This window comes from Podarcis vaucheri (genome assembly GCF_965113315.1).
Source record: "Podarcis vaucheri genome assembly, chromosome: 7".
In the NCBI taxonomy this organism is placed as follows: domain Eukaryota; kingdom Metazoa; phylum Chordata; class Lepidosauria; order Squamata; family Lacertidae; genus Podarcis; species Podarcis vaucheri.
In genome coordinates this window covers 65719215-65739699 of record NC_138765.1, presented here as the reverse complement: position 1 = coordinate 65739699, position 20485 = coordinate 65719215, and the positions used below count along the sequence as shown (strand labels likewise).

Genomic DNA, 20485 nt, shown 5'->3' with positions numbered 1-20485 from the left:
TGAATCTCAGGGTTTCATTGTTTAAAAAAAATCTTGTAAATTTATCACTTCCACCTAGATTATTTCTAGCTCTTATGGTTAAGAGAATTAAAGAAAAAAAGTTGCATGCTTTAAATTCCAAGAGCAGATTACAATTATGGGCCAGGCATTACCTTGTCTTTTGAGAAAAACAATAATGTCTCATTCATGCTGTCATAATATTAAAATTGCACACTACCTTGTGGTTCTTCTACTGTGCTAGTCCCATTGTGTCCAGAGATTGTGGTGGAGGCACTAGCGAAGAGCCATTTCTTTAGGAATATGGAGATATGTTTTGCCCATTTTTGCCCATAGGGGCCTTTCCTACCCTTATCAAATGTTACTGTGAGATGCTGGATTTACTCTCATGCAGAGATGTGCAAGTCCACATGCATGAGCATTAATGCACCACATAATGCACAGCCTGCCAGTCCCCCGACTGGGGAGGCTCATTTTTCCCAGCTGATAACAGATTGTAGGCACTTGTGCTATTTGAAGATATATTTACGTGAAATAACAAACCCCTTCCTTGGTTTTTAAAACAGCTCAAGACTGGCTGTTGCAGAGTAAATCAAAGCAGCATGAGGAACACGACTTGGGTCAATAGTCATATTCAGACAATCCTATTTTGCTTCATTAAGCTGAACTATAGAAAACCCTTTTGGCTGCACAATCAGTTCCATTGCATGATCCAGCAAACCCAGACATCATCCATGAACTATAGTTTGCCACTGGGTGATATCCAATGTTATTTGCACAATACTAATTTGGGTCCATTAATTGCAATGGGTTGCTATCAACGTAGCATTAAGCAGATTGTTCCATTAGTGAAAGGATTTCTCATGCACAATGGAACAATCTACCCCTCTCTTCCCCCTGTATGTCCTCTGTCAATCTGTTCTGGGGCTTCCCCCAACTCTCTGGAGCAGATCGGGGGATGGTGGAAGGCACACACAGTGGGGAGGACTCTCATTGTGCTAGTGCCCAGTGGGTTTACTTTAAGTAGAACTTCATTGGTTACAACCCATTGTGTCCAAAATTGCTTTGGGATGAGCCAGGGTGCTAAGCTATGGTTTAAAGTAGCCTTAATATCCTGACTTGTTTCAAAGCCCTTAACTTGTTGGTTTGGGTGACGTTTAATGGAAGAAGCCTTGGCAGAAGCCTGTTTGCCAGGATCATGCAAAGGTAGGAATGAAGGGACTGCTGGTGCTGAAATCTAAATGCAGCCACTATGAGGTTGGGGTGAGGGCAGTGAGTGTAGCATGTTGGAGGCCACTGGTAGCCCTGCAGTGTAATAACCTAGATAAGGGCCCCAGAGTTCTGAGTTGACCAAGGCTGGTTTGTTGGCCTGTAGTTTTTAGTGAGTGTTAGACAGGTTTTACTGGCTTTACTGCAAGATCGTTGTGAGGTTTTATGGTTCTCTTTCCTAGACTGATACTACTGATCTGCTTTTATGTGTGTGTATTGCCTTGCTCCAGTGAATTGGTGGTATAAAAATTCCCTGTCTGCCCAAAGTGCCTTCTTTGGGCCAATCACACACAAGACTGAAGAGCTCTGGTTTTAAATTTTCTTGGTACGAGTAAAACACCAAATAAATCTCCACAGAAATCTGAATGGAGAGCAGGATTTGGCTCAGGCAGGCAGTTGTGACTTTTAATAGGCTTTGTTTCAAGTGCTGTTGCTGCTTCTGTGCAGTAAATGAATCACATAAACAACCCCCCCCCCCTTTTGAAACAGGAAAGAGAGACAGAGAAGGACAGAGAAAGATTTATCAAGATTCTGTCTGGGGCACTAGGGAGCTGGGCAAATATTTACACCATGAATGAAATCAGGTTCTCCGCCCCTCTCCATGGCCATTCTCTATCCCTCCAAATGAACCCACCCTCCCACAATGCTGTGCATATTTAGGTTTATTCTGCTGATTTACACCCTGCCCCCTTTCGTTTTAAAATGCAGAGTCCATTCTCAATAGTATTCTTGTGCCCTGAATGGGATTATGAAACAGATGTGTGTGCAGGAAACCCTGTCTTTGCCAGAGGGCAAAGAAATGTCAGAATTAGGCAACAGACTGATCTTCCCAACAAACATTTCTAAGGTTTGAAGTTGAGTTTGCTCCCTTTTAACCTGGTCAGTTGTGAATAGTCAGCCTTTTAATCTCAGAGGAGCAACGTGGACGTGAAGCAATTTCTAGAATACCCAAGAGTGTAAGAAGAGTCTTGCTAGGTCAGAAAAAGGGCCACCCATCCTTTTCTTCATAGTGACCAGTCACATGCATCTGGAAAGCCAACAAGCAGGTCATCAAGGTCAAAACACAGTCCTGATGTTGCTCCTCAGCGAATGTGAAGGTTCTATACTGGAGAGGGGAACCGGATTTGTATATGCCCCCTCGTTCCATTCAGTTTGATCATTCCTGTGTTCAGGCAAAGCTAGCAGACATAATCATGCCTTGTGGCAGTCAGTTCTGCTAATTAATTTTGTGGTGTTGATTTTGCTGGATGACTCAAAATTCTAGTGTGACAGAAGAGAGAGAAAAATACTCGGTCCACTCCCTCCACCCCAGGTGTGCATACTGTCTCATCGCATACTTCACATACTTCTAATTGTTGTTGACAAATACAAAATTGGAAACTGGGTCATCTTTTGCATAGTGGTGGTCATAGCCTTTAAGCAGCAATTTCAATTTTCAGAGTGTGTGTGTGACATGAGCTTCTCTGGGTGTTTTGTCTCTTAGAATGTGCTGTGGGGATGAAGGTTGTCTTTACTAAGAAATGCTAATCCAATCTCATTCAGTGGCCAAGCTTCAGTGTTATAAACCAGCCATCAAGGCTTGGAGCTTTTCTAAAAATTAGGTGAGGATTTAGGCTTCATACAGAGTCAAGGACTCTACTTGCTTAAGGTTAGTTCCTTTTTGGCAAATGCACAGGTCAGTTCAGGGCTACATGATCAGGTGAGCTCTTCATTACTTGTTGATAGCATTGTCAAAGTTTTTAAAAATACTTGAACAGCCATAGTGAAGATATTCAGGATTTGAACTGTACCATGTCTCCTTTATCATTTCCAGGACTTTATTCTGGAACACTACAGTGAAGAAGGTTCTGAATACGAAAATGAAATTGCTGATCTTATGGACTTAAGACAAGTAAGTTAAGTCTATTTAGAAAATGGACTTAGATTTCAGGTGTGGTTTTTGAAAAAGCAAAACAAAACTGTAGATGAGAACTTTAAAAAAATGATTTAGATGCAAGACTGGCCCTAGGCATCTCCCCATGGAAACATTGGCTACATAGGAACTTGAACTAGACCCTCCCCCAAAAAACCCTGTACCTGTATAAACTATGGACATAGTAGCTGTAATTCCTGCACTGCAGGGGTTGGAGTAGATGATCCTTGGGGTCCCTTCCACCTCTATGACTCTAGATGCCAGCAGAAATGAGCTCACTCCAAAAAAGTAATCGCCATACATTAGGTGTTTGCTTGCTATCCATTAGTTTGTTACTAGTGAATAATTGGAATTTGGATACCCCCACTGCCTGGATCTTGTGTTCATTTGTACACTGCCTAACAGTGTAGTGATGCTTTGTTTTCATTTACCTTCACTTTTGTAAGTGTACTCCCAATCATTTAAGAAGCCACTTTGGGCATGACAAAGTGAGCTGCGGCCTATGAAAATGTGTTCAGAACTCTGTACTAATGTGATGATGTAAAATCCATTTACATGGCACATGTTGATGACATACCATGGTGAATGTATGTTTTGTATTCTAAGGCCTGCCGTACCCCCAGCAGAGATGAATCGGGAGTTGAGATGTTGATGAGCTATTTTGTTCAGCTCGGCTTTGTAGAGAATAGATTTTTTCCGCCAAGCAGACACCTGGGGATTTTATTTACCTGGTAAGTTCCATTTAGAATGTTGTTAGTGTTGGTTCTAATGCGTTGGGAGCACAGCTTTGCATAGTGGGTTTGAAATTTGACATGGCGGATTGCAGCCCTGTGTTTCTGGAGGCAAAATGCAAAGCCTCCAATTTGGGCAAAAAAGCTCTTAGCGATCCAGTCAAGCGTTGCAAGGAAGGGGTGTGCTGCTTTTAAGAGAGCAAGAAGAAATGTGCTTTCTAGTTGACAAAGCTCAGCAATTAATGTGTGTTACGTGCCCTGGATTATGAGCATTGTTGACTTTTAGTCAAAGTAAAAAAGAGCCCATCAATGAGCTGGTGCAAATGTAATGCTTGTCAGATGCTTAATTGCAGCTAAGAGGGTTGGGAGTGGGTCTTAAAATTGTCTATTCTTTGTCCCAATCCCCTCACCACCACACCACCCTTCTTAATTACATACATATTAGGTTTCGTTTCTGTTTTTGCTGAAGGTACGACTCTTTCACTGGTGTTCCCGTCTGCCAGAAGAACCTGTTGCTGGAAAAAGCTAGTATTCTGTTTAACATCGGAGCCCTCTACACCCAGATTGGCACAAGGTGCCATCAGCAGACGCAGGCTGGGCTTCAAAAGGCCATTGAAGCCTTTCAGAAAGCAGCAGGTAGGGAAGAGTTGTATGTTGCTTCTCCAAACACCTTTGGATGGATAGTTGCTTGATCCAGTTGCTTCTCTTTTGCATGCATAGAGCCTTACACATTCCACATGAGCCTGTGTGTACACACTGTACCTTTCAGGCACATCCAAAGCGTGTTCTTTCCCATAGATATTTCTGGGCACTGTAGTTCATCCTCCCAGAGCTACAATTCTCAGCAGTCCTTAACCAATGACAGTGCCCAGAATTCTTTGAGGGAAAGAATGTGCTTCAAATGTACCTTAAAAGATATAGTGTGTACACAGCCTTCATTTAATTTCAACGTATTTGCCCTCAAAAGAGACCCAGGATTAAACGGGTTTTTAGCATGAGAGGGGCACACACTTAAAACAATCATAATTAAAAGATTCACTTTTCAAGTTTAATCCCATTAAATATGAAACTGCGCAAGTAACTCATTTAGTTGAGACTAAGGGTTGTATCCGATTTAAGCTACATACACAGCATATATTGATAACCCCTTCCCCCAAACCCTAGGAATCATAGCTCTGTGAGGGGTAAACTACAATTCCCAGTATTTTGTCTGTGTGTGTGTGTGTGTGTGTGTGCGCGCGCGCGCGTGCACTTTAAACGTGTGGTGTGTATGCAGCCTAAGTTTTATTCAGGAGTAGACCCATTGAAATGAAGTGACAGTGTTAGTTATACTATTTTCGTGGGTTTCCTTTCTAACTTTGGATGCAACCCAAAGTGAATATTATGGTTAACAATTAATGAGCTGTAGTTTCAAGGCCTTAGACTGTGGTCCATTATTAACAGCTTTTTAAGTCTCATAAGTCTTTCTCCATTCCTTCCCTAACGTAGGCATTGCACTGGCTGGTATATAATTTATTGCAGCTTATACTCCAAAGTAAGGGCTGTCTGTAGCTTGGTGGCAGAGCCCTTGTTTTGCATGCAGAAAGTCCTAGGTTCAGTCCCTGGCAGCATCTTCAGGGAGGGCTAGGAAAGTCTCCTGGCTAAAACCATAGGGAGCTGCTGCCAGTCACTGTAGTACTAAGCTGGAGAGACCAAGGGTCTGATTTGGTGTAAGGCAGCTTCCTGTGTCTCCAATGATCCACGCTTTAAATTATCCCCACCCTAAGTGCAATGGCTTCCTGTATTGTGCACATCAATCTCTGATGGGTGAGTCGTTTCAGGGGTCCCAGCACATACCTTGGTTTGTATTTCCTTGCAGTGGTGGTCACAGGAGACTGAGGGCATTTTCTGTGCCCTAAGGTTTACTTTTGCTGGTTTTAATTTGGTTTAGTTAAAGGGAAAAATAGAATATGGAGAAATACAAGGAGTATTCCCTGGATGCCCAGATCCACTTTTGGGACAAATACTCTTTGGTGAGAGAGTCCCAGCAGAGATTTTAAAATCACAAAACATGCAACAAAATAAGTGTGGAAATATAGGCTGTTAGACCTTTAAAATATTCCCTTCCAAGTTGCTTCCAAAGTTATCTACTTCTCTTAGCATAGAAAGAGACCATACATTTGGTAAGTTAAAAATGGTTTACTTACAAATTATTCAAAGGTCAGATTCATGTGCTTTTATATACAGCAGCAAGAAAAGACAGGCAGTTTATCTTGCAAAATGATAAGACTTTCTATATTACTTGCATAGAAATACAAATATGGCTTGCTAAAGCCACACGGTCTAAGCTTCCAGCATCCAGCTTAGACATCTGTACTGTTTGGGTTCACATGGTGGAATAAAAAAGACCCAAAGGGGTTGGTAGCCCTTCCTCCCTAGGCGAGGGGCTGTGACCTAGCTAAGCCTGGCAGGACAATTTTCCAAAATTGTACCATCTGTGCACAAGAGGGAAATATCAGAAGACTTGGGAGAAAGCCAAGATTTTCAGAAGTCCAAAAAAGTTGTGGGGTTTTTTGGGGAGGGGGTGACCAACACCTCTAAGTACAGCCCAACAAGGACTAAGTGTTATCTGTGGTCATGGAATGTTGGCTGTTTGGCAGGGGCAGGAATGGAATGAATTGGAATGGCTTAATCTCTGAACAGCAGCCACAAGCTACACACTGCAACATTTTGTTGCAGGTCCTACTTGTGTTTGTCTAATTTGCATAATTTGTACTCAGCACAGAATCTGTTTTTCTCCACTGGAGCAGGATTCTGCCTCCCCCACCCTTGAACACAATCAAAACTACACATAGGCCCAGCTGAGATTATTCTGAGATGGGCACCCAGCCTAAATCTGTCTGCTTCAAAGATGTGCTTCAGTTTGCCTTTCCAGCAAAATGCTTTTCATTGTACCTGTGGGGCGTGACCACATAGCATTGTGCACAATGCGTTATCATTCATAACTGCACACATAGTTCTTTGTGGACAGAGGGAAGATTGTTGCTATGGCTTTGGTCTATAAACACAGCCCTGTGCATACATATATGTACTTAAGAGACAAAAAAAAAAAAAAAAAAAGGTCTCGGCTGAAGTACTTATGATGTAAGGATGAACTAAACCAAGACAAGCTGCTGTGGACTTTTGTCTGTGGATCTGTTAAGAAATTGGGGTCTGGCAATTTTTATCTAAAGCTGACATCTTTTTCTGTGAGAAGTTGAGAAGAACCTTTGCTCCCAGAATTTTACAGCCGCTTTTAAGGCAAAACGTATTAGAAAAGGAGCATTTAATAAAAGCTTGCCCCACCCAAGGCTGCTTTTCATATGACAATGGAAGCAGGAAATTTAAAACTAGCAAAAGCTCCACCATAATGTCAGTAACCCCCTTGAGTGGGGGATGGGGGAATTCACAGAACCAAATAATGCAATGCTCCATTCTCTGTCATATTGGGCAATTAAAAACTTGCTTCTGAAACTTGACAAACTGGTCGGGTAAGGTGCATTTTTGAGATTAGATTTCAGCACCAGCATGCAAGTATTACTTTAGTGCTTATACTACAGTAAATGTTTGTTTTAATTTTCCAAAAGGATAGTTTGTCATCTAACTCCATTTTGGCTCGCTTGCTGCTATGGCAGAGCTCTGGCTCGGCTCCAGACTCTGCTCGAGGGAGTGCCCTGGCTCAGTTACTAAGGGATTTCTCTTCCTCCTCAGACCCTCAAATGTCTCTGCTCTTCTTCATTCCTCTCCTAACTGCCACGCCATTTCAGTGTTGCTGTCAGTTGTTTTTATCCCACATTTCCTCCAAGGAACTCAGGTAGCACTTGCGGTGTTCCTCTTCACTGCCACTCTTTTATCCTCACAACAACCCTTTGAGGTAGGCCAGAGTGACGTGGGAGATTGGCCCAAAATCACACAGCAAGCTGCGTGGCAGAATAAGATTGGAACCTGGGTCTCCTTGGTAGTAGTCCTGCACTCTTGGGGCTTTGGGCATATTCAAAGCATCTTTTCTCCTGAAATAATTCTGGGCACTCGCAGAGTTACAGAAACCTGTACCAAACTACAGTGCCCATAATTATTTGAGGGAAAGAAGGTGTTTTAAACACATAGTGTGCACACAGTCTAACTCTGTGGTGGGGAACCTCCAGCCTAATTAGGTCCACCAGGCCTCCACATTTGGCCTTTGAGGCAGTTTTGGCCAAGACTCACCCACCTGCCCAACTGATGTCATATAGGATGCTGGGGTGGAGCAAGTAAAGAGTGAGTTGGGCCAAAAAGAGGTGTGCATAGAACTATGTGTGGTGCTCTAAGAACATAAGAATCGTCTGTTGGATCAGGCCAATGGCCCTTCTAATCCAATATCCTGTTCTCACATTGGCCCCAATGGGAAGCCTGCAAGCAGGACCTCCTGTGGCTTCCAGCAACTGGGATTCCAAAGCATTGCTGCCTCCGTCTCTAGAGTTGGAGCATAGCCATCATGGCTAGTAGCCATTGAATTTGGCTAATCATTTTTAAACTGCCCTGAGACCCCAGGTATAGGGTGGTATATAAATTCAATAAATAAATTAACAACAACAACAACAACAACAACAATAATAATTTAAAGCCATCTAAGTTGGTGGCCGTTAAGTATTCATTGGTGGTCTGTGTTTGCCTGAGCTTGAGTCTGGACTAAGGATTCTGAGCTCCTGTGTTCTGATTCGATACATGATATCCAATTACAGAACCTTTCAGGATTTGGACCTCTGCCATTGGCCCTTAAACGCTTAGTCATGATTCGCAGATTGGAAGTTTAGACAGCCAATCACATTGGGAGTGGCCCAGGGCTTCAGAAATGTATACAAGTAGTTGCTTTGCCTCTGTTGTCCAGTTCTGTTAGTTCAATAAAGGTTCTTGCTGTTGTCACTGTGTCTTGCCTTGTGGAAACCCACCTACACTTCAGTGGCCATCACCAGCTCCTGTGGGAGCAAGTTCCTTAGTTGAACAGTGCGCTGCGTGAAGTAATCCTTTCTTTTATCTGTCCTGTCAGCTTCATGGGATGTCTACAAGTTCTAGTATCATGAGAGCGGGAGAAAACTTTTTCTCTATCCACTTTCTTCACTCCATGCATAATTTTATAAACTCCTATCATGTCGCCTCTTAACTAAAAATCCCCAAATGCTGTAACCTTTCCTCATAAGGGAGTCACTCCACCCTTTTGATCATTTTGTTGCCCTTTCCTGACCCTTTGAGTAATCAGTAAATTGCCAGGGCTTCCAAGAGCCACTCAGGTCTCCAGGTCAGTGCCAGTGAGCCACAGGACATCCACGTGCTGCTCTGGGCCTTGTGCCCATGCAGTTAAATTTCAAAACTGCAAGGGCAAAAGCAGCCCCACCCACTTGCCAGATACCTGTGTTGGAGATAAAAGTCTGGCCTGCTTCAGATAATGCATACTGAATGCTTGGCTATCTAATGCAGCTATGGGAAACTTTTGGCCCTCCAGTTGTTGCTGAACTACAACTCCCATCACCCCTGGCCATTGGCCATGCTTGCTGGGGCCTCTGGGAGTTGTAGTTCAGCAAAAGCTGGAGGGCCAAAGGTTCCCCACACCTGAATACTTTAGTGTGTCCGCCACACTGTTACAGCTTTAATTTAAACTCAATATTTTGTTAGCCAGTAATCAAGATATCTTATAACATCATATCACTACTAACATTTTTTTTGTTCCCTCCCCTCCCCATTTCAGGAGTTTTAAATTACCTAAAAGAGACTTTTACTCACACTCCAAGTTACGACATGAGCCCTGCCATGCTGAGTGTGCTGGTCAAGATGATGTTGGCTCAGGCTCAGGAATGTGACTTTGAGCAGATTTGCCTTCCCGGAATACAAAATGAATTTTTCACACTTGTGAAAATGGCCCAGGAAGTGGCAAAGGTAGGTGACAAGGTGAAGGTCCTGTTCACACAGGCATGTTTTTATTATTTGATTATGGCATGTCTGAACTAGCCATCTTAGAATTGTAACTGTAGAACTTTCATATAATTTATGTCAATATGAATGGGATACTTTTTTTTTTTAATGGAAACATAGGAACACACATAGAACCTTACACAGAGTCATAACATTGGCCCATCTAACTCAGTATTGTCCACACTGGCTGGCAGCAGCTCTCCAGGGTTGCAGATAGGGCTGGGAATGTCCCCTATCTGGATCTCCCTGGAACCAAACCGGAGCCTCCTGCACGCATAGCAGACAGCCACTCTCAAACAGTCAATTAAAAACAAGGCAGTTCTTCCCCACAGGCTTGCAATGTAAAAAAGATGTGATGAAATGGGGAGGGAAGAGGAAAAGGCAAGCTCAGGCACAGTTTTTTAAAGTTCTATAGTATTTCTTATAATGAAATGGAATTGGAATGGGGACAGTTCAAGGACAGGAGGAGTCTGATGGCGTCCATCAGGTGGAATGGGTCCTGCCTCCCATCTCTCCCACTACTGGAATTGACTTGCAAACAATTGTTCTACTGCCAGCCAAACTTTTAAAAGAGTGGAGGGTGGGGGGAGTTGGGCATGCACATTCCAGCTGGGAATCTCACCCTGCCTACCTTGGGATTCTCAGAAAAAGAAGGCTCCTCCTCAGAATTTGAAACAGGCAGAGGAAGGTTGCCAGGGAGTGCATGAATTGCGCCTGAGAGAAATTGGATTTGATGACCAAATTGCATAACCTGGTGAGCAAATAAAGTACCTCAGTTTGCAGCGGCCAACGAAGGTCATGGAGCACATGACTTAAAGCTGCCTCTTCAGACTTTGGCTTGCAAATGCTAAGTTCCAGTGGCATGGTTGCAAGCAGGACCTAAATCCAGATTTTAATCTAGCTCTTCAGAAACAAGTGCACGTTGATTAAATTAGCCATCTGCCAACAGTTCTTCTCATTAAGGCAACTGAAAGATTTGCCGACCAATTATGCTATCCCCATTATAGCAGGCAGATTACTTGAAGCACATTCAAAGCACTTTCTTTCCCACAAAGAATTCTGGGCACTGTAGTTTGTGAAGGGTTGCTGGGAGAATTGTAACTCTGTGAGAGGGAAACTACAGTGCCCAGAATTGTTTGAAGGAATGGATGGTGTTTATGTGCTTTAAAGGTACAGTTTCTACACAGTATATAAGGACTCAGACTGTGCCCTTTCATAGTCAAGAAAATCCAGATTACACTAAGAATGTGAAATTTTAAATTAATTAGAAAACAAATAAGTTTCTACTGTTTCCTTTTTTTTAAAAGGGTTAAACTCCCTGGCTGGTAATGAGAGAATGTGGATAGTGTGGGTTCAAGGTTCAGTACTCTGGTACTGAACATGCACATGCTTTGCATGGAGAAGATATCTGGCGCTGTCCTCTACTTCAGTACCTTATTCTCTCATGGGGAACCTTCTGGGGGCCACATGTCAGTGGTGGTTGGGGCCAGAGGCCAAAGTGGGTGGAACAAGGGGTGTGACTTTTCCCTTTGTATGATTGTCTACATTACAGGCTTTGCAAAAGTCAGAGGTTTCTACACACAGAGAGACAAACAGGTCCATCCTTCATCTAAGGCAAACAAAAGCGTTGTTGTAGTTGCAGGATGCATTCCAGCCAAGAAAAAGCACTTGAGGAAGGTGCAGAGCAGGGCTGGTGAAGGGGGGTGACCAAAGGAGAACCCCAGAGGCTGGATAAAGTGCCCCAGAGGGCCACATTTCAACTCCACTCAGGCCTGGGGTTCTCTCCTTCCCACCCTCACAAGTTAAAAGATCAGGCAATGGGCAAGACCTCTGCCAGAGACCCTGAAGAGGTGTTACTAGTCATGGCAGATGGACCAATGAAGCAGTTTCCTGTGCAAAACCTGGTGTTTTAAGGAGGCAGGACAAGAGGCAAAGTTTTGACTCAGAGAAAGAATAATGGATTGTATAGTACCACAGTGGCTGTTACTCCCAAGCCATCCTGGATCTTAAGGCATTGCTGAAAGTAGCTGAAGGGATTTCTGCTTAGGCCAGGGGGTGGGGTGCACTAACCAATTCCCATGGATTTCCTTTCTGCTGCTGTACATGCACACAACATCACACATTTTTCTTGAGGGTCCCCCAAACCTCATCAGGAAGGAAAAGGCAAGAAAGCTTGAGTGGAACTCTGCTTGCGCTTCTCAGGGTCCACAGCAGATTTCATCCAGTGAGGAGGCCTTAGACTGTTGCTTTTCCTGTTTCATTTAAAGTCACTCTTCTTGCTTCAGCCATTCAGCTTCCACACTCACATGGGTGAGTGCATGTGGAGAAAACACCAATGGTTCACAGTTCTTGTTTTGAATCCTTCCTAATTTCTACCTTTCCAGCCTACAAATCCTCCTGGGTGTGCACACCCTATTGACTATCCGCAAATGGTTGGCATTACCCACAGATGACTGAGCTTTTAATGACAAGGAAAATGTCTCAGAGTTGGACTTTGTGCTTTTGTTTTCAGGTTGGAGAAACATACATGCTTGTTAACACAGCAATGAGTCAAGCACCAGTCAAGGAGAACATCCCTTATTCCTGGTCAAAACTGGCTCAAGTCAAATCGGACCATTTCAGAGCATTGGCACATTATTTTGTTGCAACAATTTTGAGTGACCACCAACGTAAGTCAGGTTTTGTATTCATTCGCTTCTTTACCTACCTTTGTTTCAGCAAATGGCGCAAGCCAAAAAACAGGAGAGGAACTGGTGTTAGACTTTGGTGTGTTAAAATATGGAACTTGCTCCCATAGGAGGCAATGATGGGCACCAACTTGGATGGCTTTAAAAGAGGATTAGACAGATTAATGGAGGAGGAGAAGGCTATTGATGGCTGCTAGCCATGATGACTGTTCTCGGCCTCCACAGTTGGAGGTAGCAATGCTTCTGAATACCAGTTGTTGAAAACCACAGGAGAAGAGATTGTTGCTCTTGTGCCCGAATCCTGCTTGCTGGTTTCCCACAGACAACTGTTCAGTCACTGTGGGAACAGGATGTTGCTCTAGACGGGCCATTGTCATGATCTAGCAGGCTCTTATGGTCTCATGAGGTAGCCCAGCAGACATCTTGGACACTCTTAAGCCAGCATTCCCACTCCTGATGCCCTCCAGATCTTTTGGACTACAGTTGACATCACCCCTGGCCATGCTGGCTGGGGCTGATGGGAGTTGTAGTCAAAAACACCAGGAGGTCACCAGGGTGGGGAAGACTAGTCTTTTTATGACACACTGCACAAAATATGGTTTCTCTGATCAAGGAGGAAGCTCTACTTTGTCTCCCACCAAAGGCAGAGACATGGTTGTTGGGAAGGGGAGAGAGACAGAGAGGGTGGGAGCTTCTCAGTGACTGCGCCAATATTGTGGTACACCTTGTTCCGCAAGGCTTATCTGATGATCTTTTGCTGGCTAGTAAAAGTCCTTTTTGTTCCACTAGGCTTTTGCCTTGCCAGGGAATCAGTAGCTTTGAAGCATAGCATGCTGGGCCTCTTTCTCTCACATTTTGTAGTAAGAATCCGTTTGCTATTATGATTGCATTTTTAACTGCTGGAAGCTAACCTGAATGATGCTTATGCATTTGGATGGGAAATAAATTCATGCATTTATGTATGAATAAATAAATAAAAAAATAAAATTAGTTACAGGTGCTTATACTTTGTTACAGAAGGCATTTGAATGCAATAATGTCCCTTTTTTCCATGGGTGAAATATAGGATATTTTGATAAGCAAAATAAAAGCCTCTTTTTAATTCATCCAAACCGCATGCATGTATGTATGTGTGTGTGGTAGGGATGGAGTCAGGTTGTTGTCTGAGGATCATATCACCCTTGTCCAGAAAAAACAACCCCCCCCAAAAAAAACAACCCATGGACACACAGCCTTTTAATAACGTTGGCATTTCCCATCTGGAAAATTGGTTTCCTTGTCTGTTTAAAAACTTAAGAGCATAACACTAGCCTGTTGGATCAGGCCAATGGTCCATCAAGTCCAGCATCTTATTCTCATGGTGGCCAACCAGATGCTTGCTTAATGCAGTCTTGGACAGCCTGATGGAAGAAATGGGAGGAATTACTTAGCCAGCACATGCAGACTTGAGAAGGAGACAACTATTATTATATCGTGTATGCAAATTACATCACTAAAAAACCTCCCAGTTGCTAAGCTTGGCTGGTGATGATTCAGTGGTACCACCTACCAATTTATTTAGTGTGGGTAAAAAGATACCCTAATGGTCCAGCTAAGAAGAGTATATTATTTGTGTACCTTAATATGTACCTTATGCCAGAGAAATTATCCTTTTGTGCTCTGCCATTTCTTCTCCTCTGTCTAATTTCAAAAATGGTGCTCTGTAAACTTTGTGTGCTTGATCCTCGCCATACCCCACCTGGTATGTGGCCCCCGGACCTTTGGACAAGGGGAAATGTGGCCCTCTGGCTGGGAACATTCTCCATACTTGATCTACAAATCTGCTACATATGGTAGTAAATCTTAAACTAAACAATAAAATTGCACTTTGGTAGAGCTCAAGTTCCCCTGCCCTCTATTCCCTTGTTATTCTGCAATTAGCTAATGTTTGCAAACAGGTTTGAAGATGGAAGGTGTGCTTTTTTTTAACATTCTGAGTAAAGTAGCCTTGGTGAGCATGCCATGACATTCAGGCATCTGTCAGCAAAACGAGCCTATGAAGAATCCAAAATAATGTAAAGAGTAGTCCACTTAAACAGGTTTTAGAGATTGTTGTTCATGTTTTCAGGCCACACCTTCACTTAGCAGACCTTGAGGCATCTCCAACAGACGGAAATGAAAGTAAACCTGTATTTATCCTCTCTTTCATGTGCATTTGTTTACACCATTCTAGTGCGCCAGAATGATGACGAAGACCAACAGGAAAAGGCTTTTTCCCAGCTGTATGACCACATGCCGGAAGGACTGACCCCCTTGGCTGTTTTGCGGGACCGAGTTCAGCGGAAACAACTTGGTGAGGCCAAGCTCCCTTATCTTGGCTCAGTCCAGACATTGCCTCAAACCAGGGCTTTCACTAACCCTGGTTTAGAACCAAAAATCATGGATTGAACAGCAGGCAGATTCTGGTCTTTTCTACAGCCACCTTCCCATGCCTCCCCAAACTGGTGCAATTTGATACAGCCACCCCACCTGTTCTCAGTAAGACTTGTCCACGTGGCTCTGCTGCCTTCAGTGGGAGGTTGATGACTGAAGGTGTAGAGGGACAGAGGAGGAACCTGATTATGCCACTCACAGCTAGCCAGATCCTCTTGGCCACTTGTGAGTCACAAAAGGGATTGTTACCTGTGTCCCCCATTTCCCCAAGCACTGAGATGCCCCATCTGAGATGGCTAAGCTCTCAAGCCCCATATGCACACAAGGCTCCCATATCTGGCTCTTGCACAGTGCCTCAAAGGCGGGGGATTGTTTTGCTCTTCCATACAGCTGGCAAGAGTGAATCCAGGCGTGTGTGTGTGTGTGTGTAACTTCTTTGCTGTGGCCAGCAAGTCAGGCCTTTAAATTTCAGAAGATCCCATGTTCCTGTCCTCACTGAAACAATCCTTACGATTGCATGCCGGTCTTTGAAAGGTCTTCTGCAAAGCTTGTTCAGTTTTGCTAAGGATTGTGGGAGTTGGGTGTTTGACCACAACAGCTAGGCTTCTGGTTGTGATGGGGCCAATCTACATTGACATTTACGGAACATGAAGTGGCAGGGAGCGGGGAGAATATTTTAGGAGCTAACCGTTGCATTATGGTCCTGTATATTTGCTTTCCCCAGCAAAAGCTCACTTGCGGAGAGCCATTGTTCATCATGAAGAAGCCTCGAGGGTTTGTGGCTTGTGCAAAAAGCTCCGGAATATTGAGGTGCTCCAGGAAATCCTGTCAGTTGCCCACAAGCGGTCCCTTCTCAAATATTCACAGCAGGAGCAGGAAGATGACTTTTCGAGTTTGCTGCAGGCTCCAGATATCCTTCGTAAGTCCTTTATAGTCCGGGGTGCCCCAGAATCGAATCCCTTCCATATACTGTTTCTCTTTTATCTGAAAGCCGCCTTGAATCCCTGTGAGGGAAAAAGGCAGGATTTAAATAAGCAGCAGCAGCAGCAAGCGGGAGCTTTAGCTCTTAAACTGCTGGCTGAGAAGGGCCTCGTCCAAATCTTGTGTCGGCCCAGGACCCACTAGGCAGGGGGAGAGGGAAGTTCTTGGCATGCTAATTTTGTTAGTTTACTTCTTATACCGCTCTTCAAATAAATGGCACCAGGGTGGTTTAGAAAAACTTTATCACAATCTCACTTCAGAAAAACTGATCAAAAGAAAGCCAAGCTTGTTCTGAAAACCAGGAGCAAAAAAATATACTAAAAGAAAAGGATAATTCCCAACAATATGACAGCAAAACCCATTGTTTTCAGCTTCATTATAAATGGCTTTGTTATTGGGTGACCTCTAATGCTGTAAATAATAAATAAATGCCTCAACGTTGTGAGGAAGGGGGTGAAACAAGTCTTCTGTGGAAGGGAGCTCCCAAGCTCCCAGATAGCCTTGCTTCTTGTAGAAGCTGCTCTGTCTTCCTGACAAGATGGAGGCTTAATCGGGGCCTTAGCAACCTCAGAGGGTTGTTGTGAAGATAAAATGGGGGCTGGGTGGGAAAGTGATGTGTGCTGCTCTGCACTCCTTGCCAAAAGTGTGTGTGTGTGTGGGAAATAATAATACTAAGTTTTGTTTTGTTTTGTTTTTTTATAGCTAAGACAGACCATAAAATAGAAGCGGTTGCCCCTCTGTTCTCCAAGGTCAAAGTCAAAGACTTCTTTGAGAGGCTGGTATGTATGAAGCAACCTTGCCTGTTCCTGTTTGCTCGGGGGGCCCTCTGTAATTTTGCTTCTAATGAATGCAAATTCATTTTCTTGTTAAAGGGAAATTCACTATGAGTCTGCAGTTAATAGAGCTCATTAAGGGAAGCTTTTCAAATTGCATACATTAAACCCTTGCAACTAGCAGTGGAGACTGTACTTCTGTGATCTGAATACAGAATTAGCTTTCTGTTCAGATCCTCGTCCCAAATCAGGGTTATGCCAGTTTAGCCAGACCTAGTTGGGATCTGTTGACTTGTCAGGTGCGTTGAGGTACATGTCTGTTTAGTCTGGACTATAGATCTGTGTGTGTTGTTAATGTGGATTAAGCTATTTGTGTTTACATGTGCACGCACACCACCATGAACCACTTGGATTAAGAGGGGTAAAAAGTAAAATTTGCTTTTTCTCTTGGATCCTCACTGACAGTCTGATGCAGACAGAGCATTTCCTGGAACCTATTGTTAAGACATTAGGAACACCCCTCAGGCTTCAGCGCTCCTCTCCTGCAGTCCTTGGCCTTGTGTACATCTTTCTCTTAAGAACATAAAAGAACCTGCTGGATCTGGCCAAAGGCGCATCCGGTCCAGCATTTGGTTCTTACAGTGGCCAACTTTGGAAATCCTGAAATAAGGACCTGAGTGCAACAGCACTCTCCCCGCTTGCAGTTTCTGGGAACTGGTACATTCACAGCTCTAACTATGGCTTATTCATTATTGTTAATGTTAACTATGGTTTAGCAAAGTAGTCAGCAGAATGCGTAACATTGGACCTAATTGATCAAATGGCCATACATCTGTACCAGGCCTAAGAAAATATTATTTAGGTTTTATTTATTAAATTTATATCCTACCCATCCTCCCAAAAGAGCTCAGGGCGGCATAAATGTCATAAAAATTGCAAGGACATTTCTAGGTAATATGAAAGAGGAGAGAAAAAGAGGGAGGATGGTCATGTGTAGTGGAGGCTGTTCCACTGGTGCTAGTGAAGCACTGCCCCACCAGCTTCAGTGTACCCTCAGCCAGCCTTCACCTGCCTGCCTTCTGACTTGACTTAACAAGGCCAGGGGGTGGTTCCCACATAGAACTCAGCAGGAAGGAGGAGGCTGGGGGCAAGACTAGAATGAGTTGGCTCTGGCGCCACCTAGTGTTGGGTTCCCTGCCTTCTGCCCCACCAGTCTCAATGGGCACCAGCCACCATTGCCCCCCACATGCGGTGGAGAGTTTCTATGGCTCACCTTAACATTTGCAGATCACCGAGGATAATGGTCCGTACTGCTCTTCCTCTTTCAGGGTCCGCTGACGGTCTTTTCAGCAAAGCAGAGGTGGACTGCTCCTCGCACTGTCCGTTTCCAGTGTGAAGCTGAGGGTCTGGGGTTTACCCTGAAAGGAGGACCCCCAGTGCATGTTTACTGCCTGGATCCAGATTGCCCTGCATCAGTAAGTAGGACTCTCCCTATGCTGCGTTCCACTGGCTTCACAGGGCTCTGTGGCAAAGCTTCACTGCACCCTGGGACCTTCCACGTTTGGTGTAGAGGGTATAGCGTTAATTTCAGCAAAATTTTCAGAGTTAAAAATTAGCAAAAGCTGAACCTTCCCTCTCTTGCACAGCTGTTCGGTTTCCCCTTACAGCAGGGGTAGGAAGGCCTGAGGCAGAAAATTAAAAACCTGTTCTCCTGTACCTTGAGGTCTTGCTCACAAAGCAGGCCTGTGAAGTGGGTGGGTCAATGGGGGCAGATTCTATGTCAGGTATGGACAAGGTGAAGTTGGGGCACAGCCTTGGAAGGGGATAAGAAAGAGAAAGAGCAGCAGGTAGAGAGAAAAGGCTAGGTGTTCTTCAATGGGGCTTCCTTCCCAGTTTACATGTACATAGGATTGCATACCTGTGACTTTAATTATGATTGTCCTTCACTGTGAGAGGCAGCCTTCTCTGGGTTAGGCAGCACCTGACCACTCACATACTGTTTGCCATATATGGGAAGAGGAGGAAATATTTCCAGAGAATGTGACCTGGGGCCGCTCTGGACAGGGGCTTTTCTGCTGGTATCTTCTGCGACATCTTTTTGACGCAGTGATAATACACTAGTAGTGGACTTAACCTGCTTCAGCAGTTCTGCAATACTTCTCCAAAGCTACCACATTATTGCTGTCTGGAGGATGAAACAAAAACCCCCAGAAAATTTGTTATATGTGACATGGAATTTTAGCAGGAAGTTACAGAATCTGTAATGAAATGAAGCCCCAAAAGATTTGCATGTGCAAACAGAATTGAAAAGAGGATTGTGTATGACTGTCCTGATAGCATCATGAGCATGAAGCATCAAAGATATACGCAATAAAAACGATGTCCAGTGGGGCCCATGTTGCTTTCTGCCCAATCTCAGCTGATACTAAGATGCACCCAATGATCCTAAGTTGGCAGGTCTGAAAGAAGGAGACTGTGTCGTTTCCATTGAAGGCATGGATTGCAAATGGCTGGGAGTGAGTGAGGTCTTGGAAAAATTGAGAAATGTCAGCAGGCAAGAGACTGAGATCCAGGTCATCAGCTGCCAAGATAACACAGTGTCCATGGTAAGTAAAGAGGTAACTCTCAAATATGAGTTGGGAACCTACAACAAAGCGTTGCCACATTGAGTGCTCTTGTTGAAGGCACTAGGCAGCCATTCCCTTTCTAAGGATACTCCATTCCATTCTCCTTCTCCCTCCCCCACAAAAAAGGCCTGCCAGCATTCCATGCCCACTCAGTATACTCTGTCTGGGCGAGGAGCTATGATTGTTTCCCTCTAAAGTTGTTTTTCTATTCTGTAGACTTCATGTTGGTTTTGGATGTTTTCTAAATCTAGGAACTAGGGAAAGGATTTCACTTTTTCTCAGCAGTCTCCATGCTAACTAGACTAGTATTAAATTCTTATTTTTTCCAAAGTTGCTGCTAGTGATCTGTCCAAGTATATGTTTCAGGAATTTAATGCTGAGCATATAGCCCTTTTCAAAAGCAGGCAGCCCTGGACAAATTGCCTTCTTACAAAACATGCTTCCCCCTATGAGCCTTTCCAGACCTAACAAGCAAAGTTCAGTGGTCTAGATTGGCCTGTGTCCATCATGGAATATAATTAATGCTGAAGAATGGCAAAATCTGTCTCAGCAAATGGTTCACACACTGCATGCCCTTTTGTTGTCTTCCAAATGTTGACCCATCATGGATGACTGATTATTAATATTTTTTATGCTCTTTCCCTCCTAGCATAACAAAAGTGCAACTTATTCTGCAGGAATGCAGAAAACATACTCTCTGATTTGTTTGGCTATGGAAGAAGATAAAATAGATAAGACCAAGAAGGTGGCTCCTAAACTTTCCTTTTTGAGTTGGGGAACGAAGAACAGAAAAAAAGCAGCCAGCACACTTTGCCTGCCTTCCGCTGTCCCTGGAAGCACCCCAACCAAGAAGAAACTTGTCTCGCCTTTCACGCTCTTGAGTACGGACAGCTCCTTGTACTAGGACTTGAAAAGAGAGGCTTATTCTTGATGGAAAGGTTCCCTGAATGCATGTGCCATAAATCTGAAATGTAGCCCTTTTGTGAATCTGGAGTAAGCCCAGAATTACGGCACTGCCAGCTCACATCTGGCCCAACCTACATGATCCTTCCTGCGCTGCCACTGTTGGAGAAGCACAGCATTGTCATCAGGAGAGATTTGGGAGTCCTTTCGCTTGAAAAGAAAATGATGT

General features: G+C 43.9%; 1 protein-coding gene across 1 annotated transcript in view; it reads left to right on the top strand.

Moving 5' to 3' along the window:
* Positions 1-20257, top strand: part of RHPN2 (rhophilin Rho GTPase binding protein 2) — a gene marked incomplete at its 3' end in the record, with an annotated part of 38160 nt that extends 17903 nt beyond the window's left edge. Inside the window, exons 5-15 of the mRNA XM_082230821.1 lie at positions 3080-3157; positions 3785-3909; positions 4379-4545; positions 9650-9837; positions 12386-12542; positions 14773-14892; positions 15697-15891; positions 16656-16732; positions 18055-18201; positions 19177-19332; positions 20003-20257. Of these exons, the coding sequence (XP_082086947.1) occupies positions 3080-3157; positions 3785-3909; positions 4379-4545; positions 9650-9837; positions 12386-12542; positions 14773-14892; positions 15697-15891; positions 16656-16732; positions 18055-18201; positions 19177-19332; positions 20003-20257 (1665 nt within the window). The remainder of the gene's footprint in view (positions 1-3079; positions 3158-3784; positions 3910-4378; positions 4546-9649; positions 9838-12385; positions 12543-14772; positions 14893-15696; positions 15892-16655; positions 16733-18054; positions 18202-19176; positions 19333-20002) is intronic.
* Between the last annotated feature and the right edge of the window lie 228 nt (positions 20258-20485).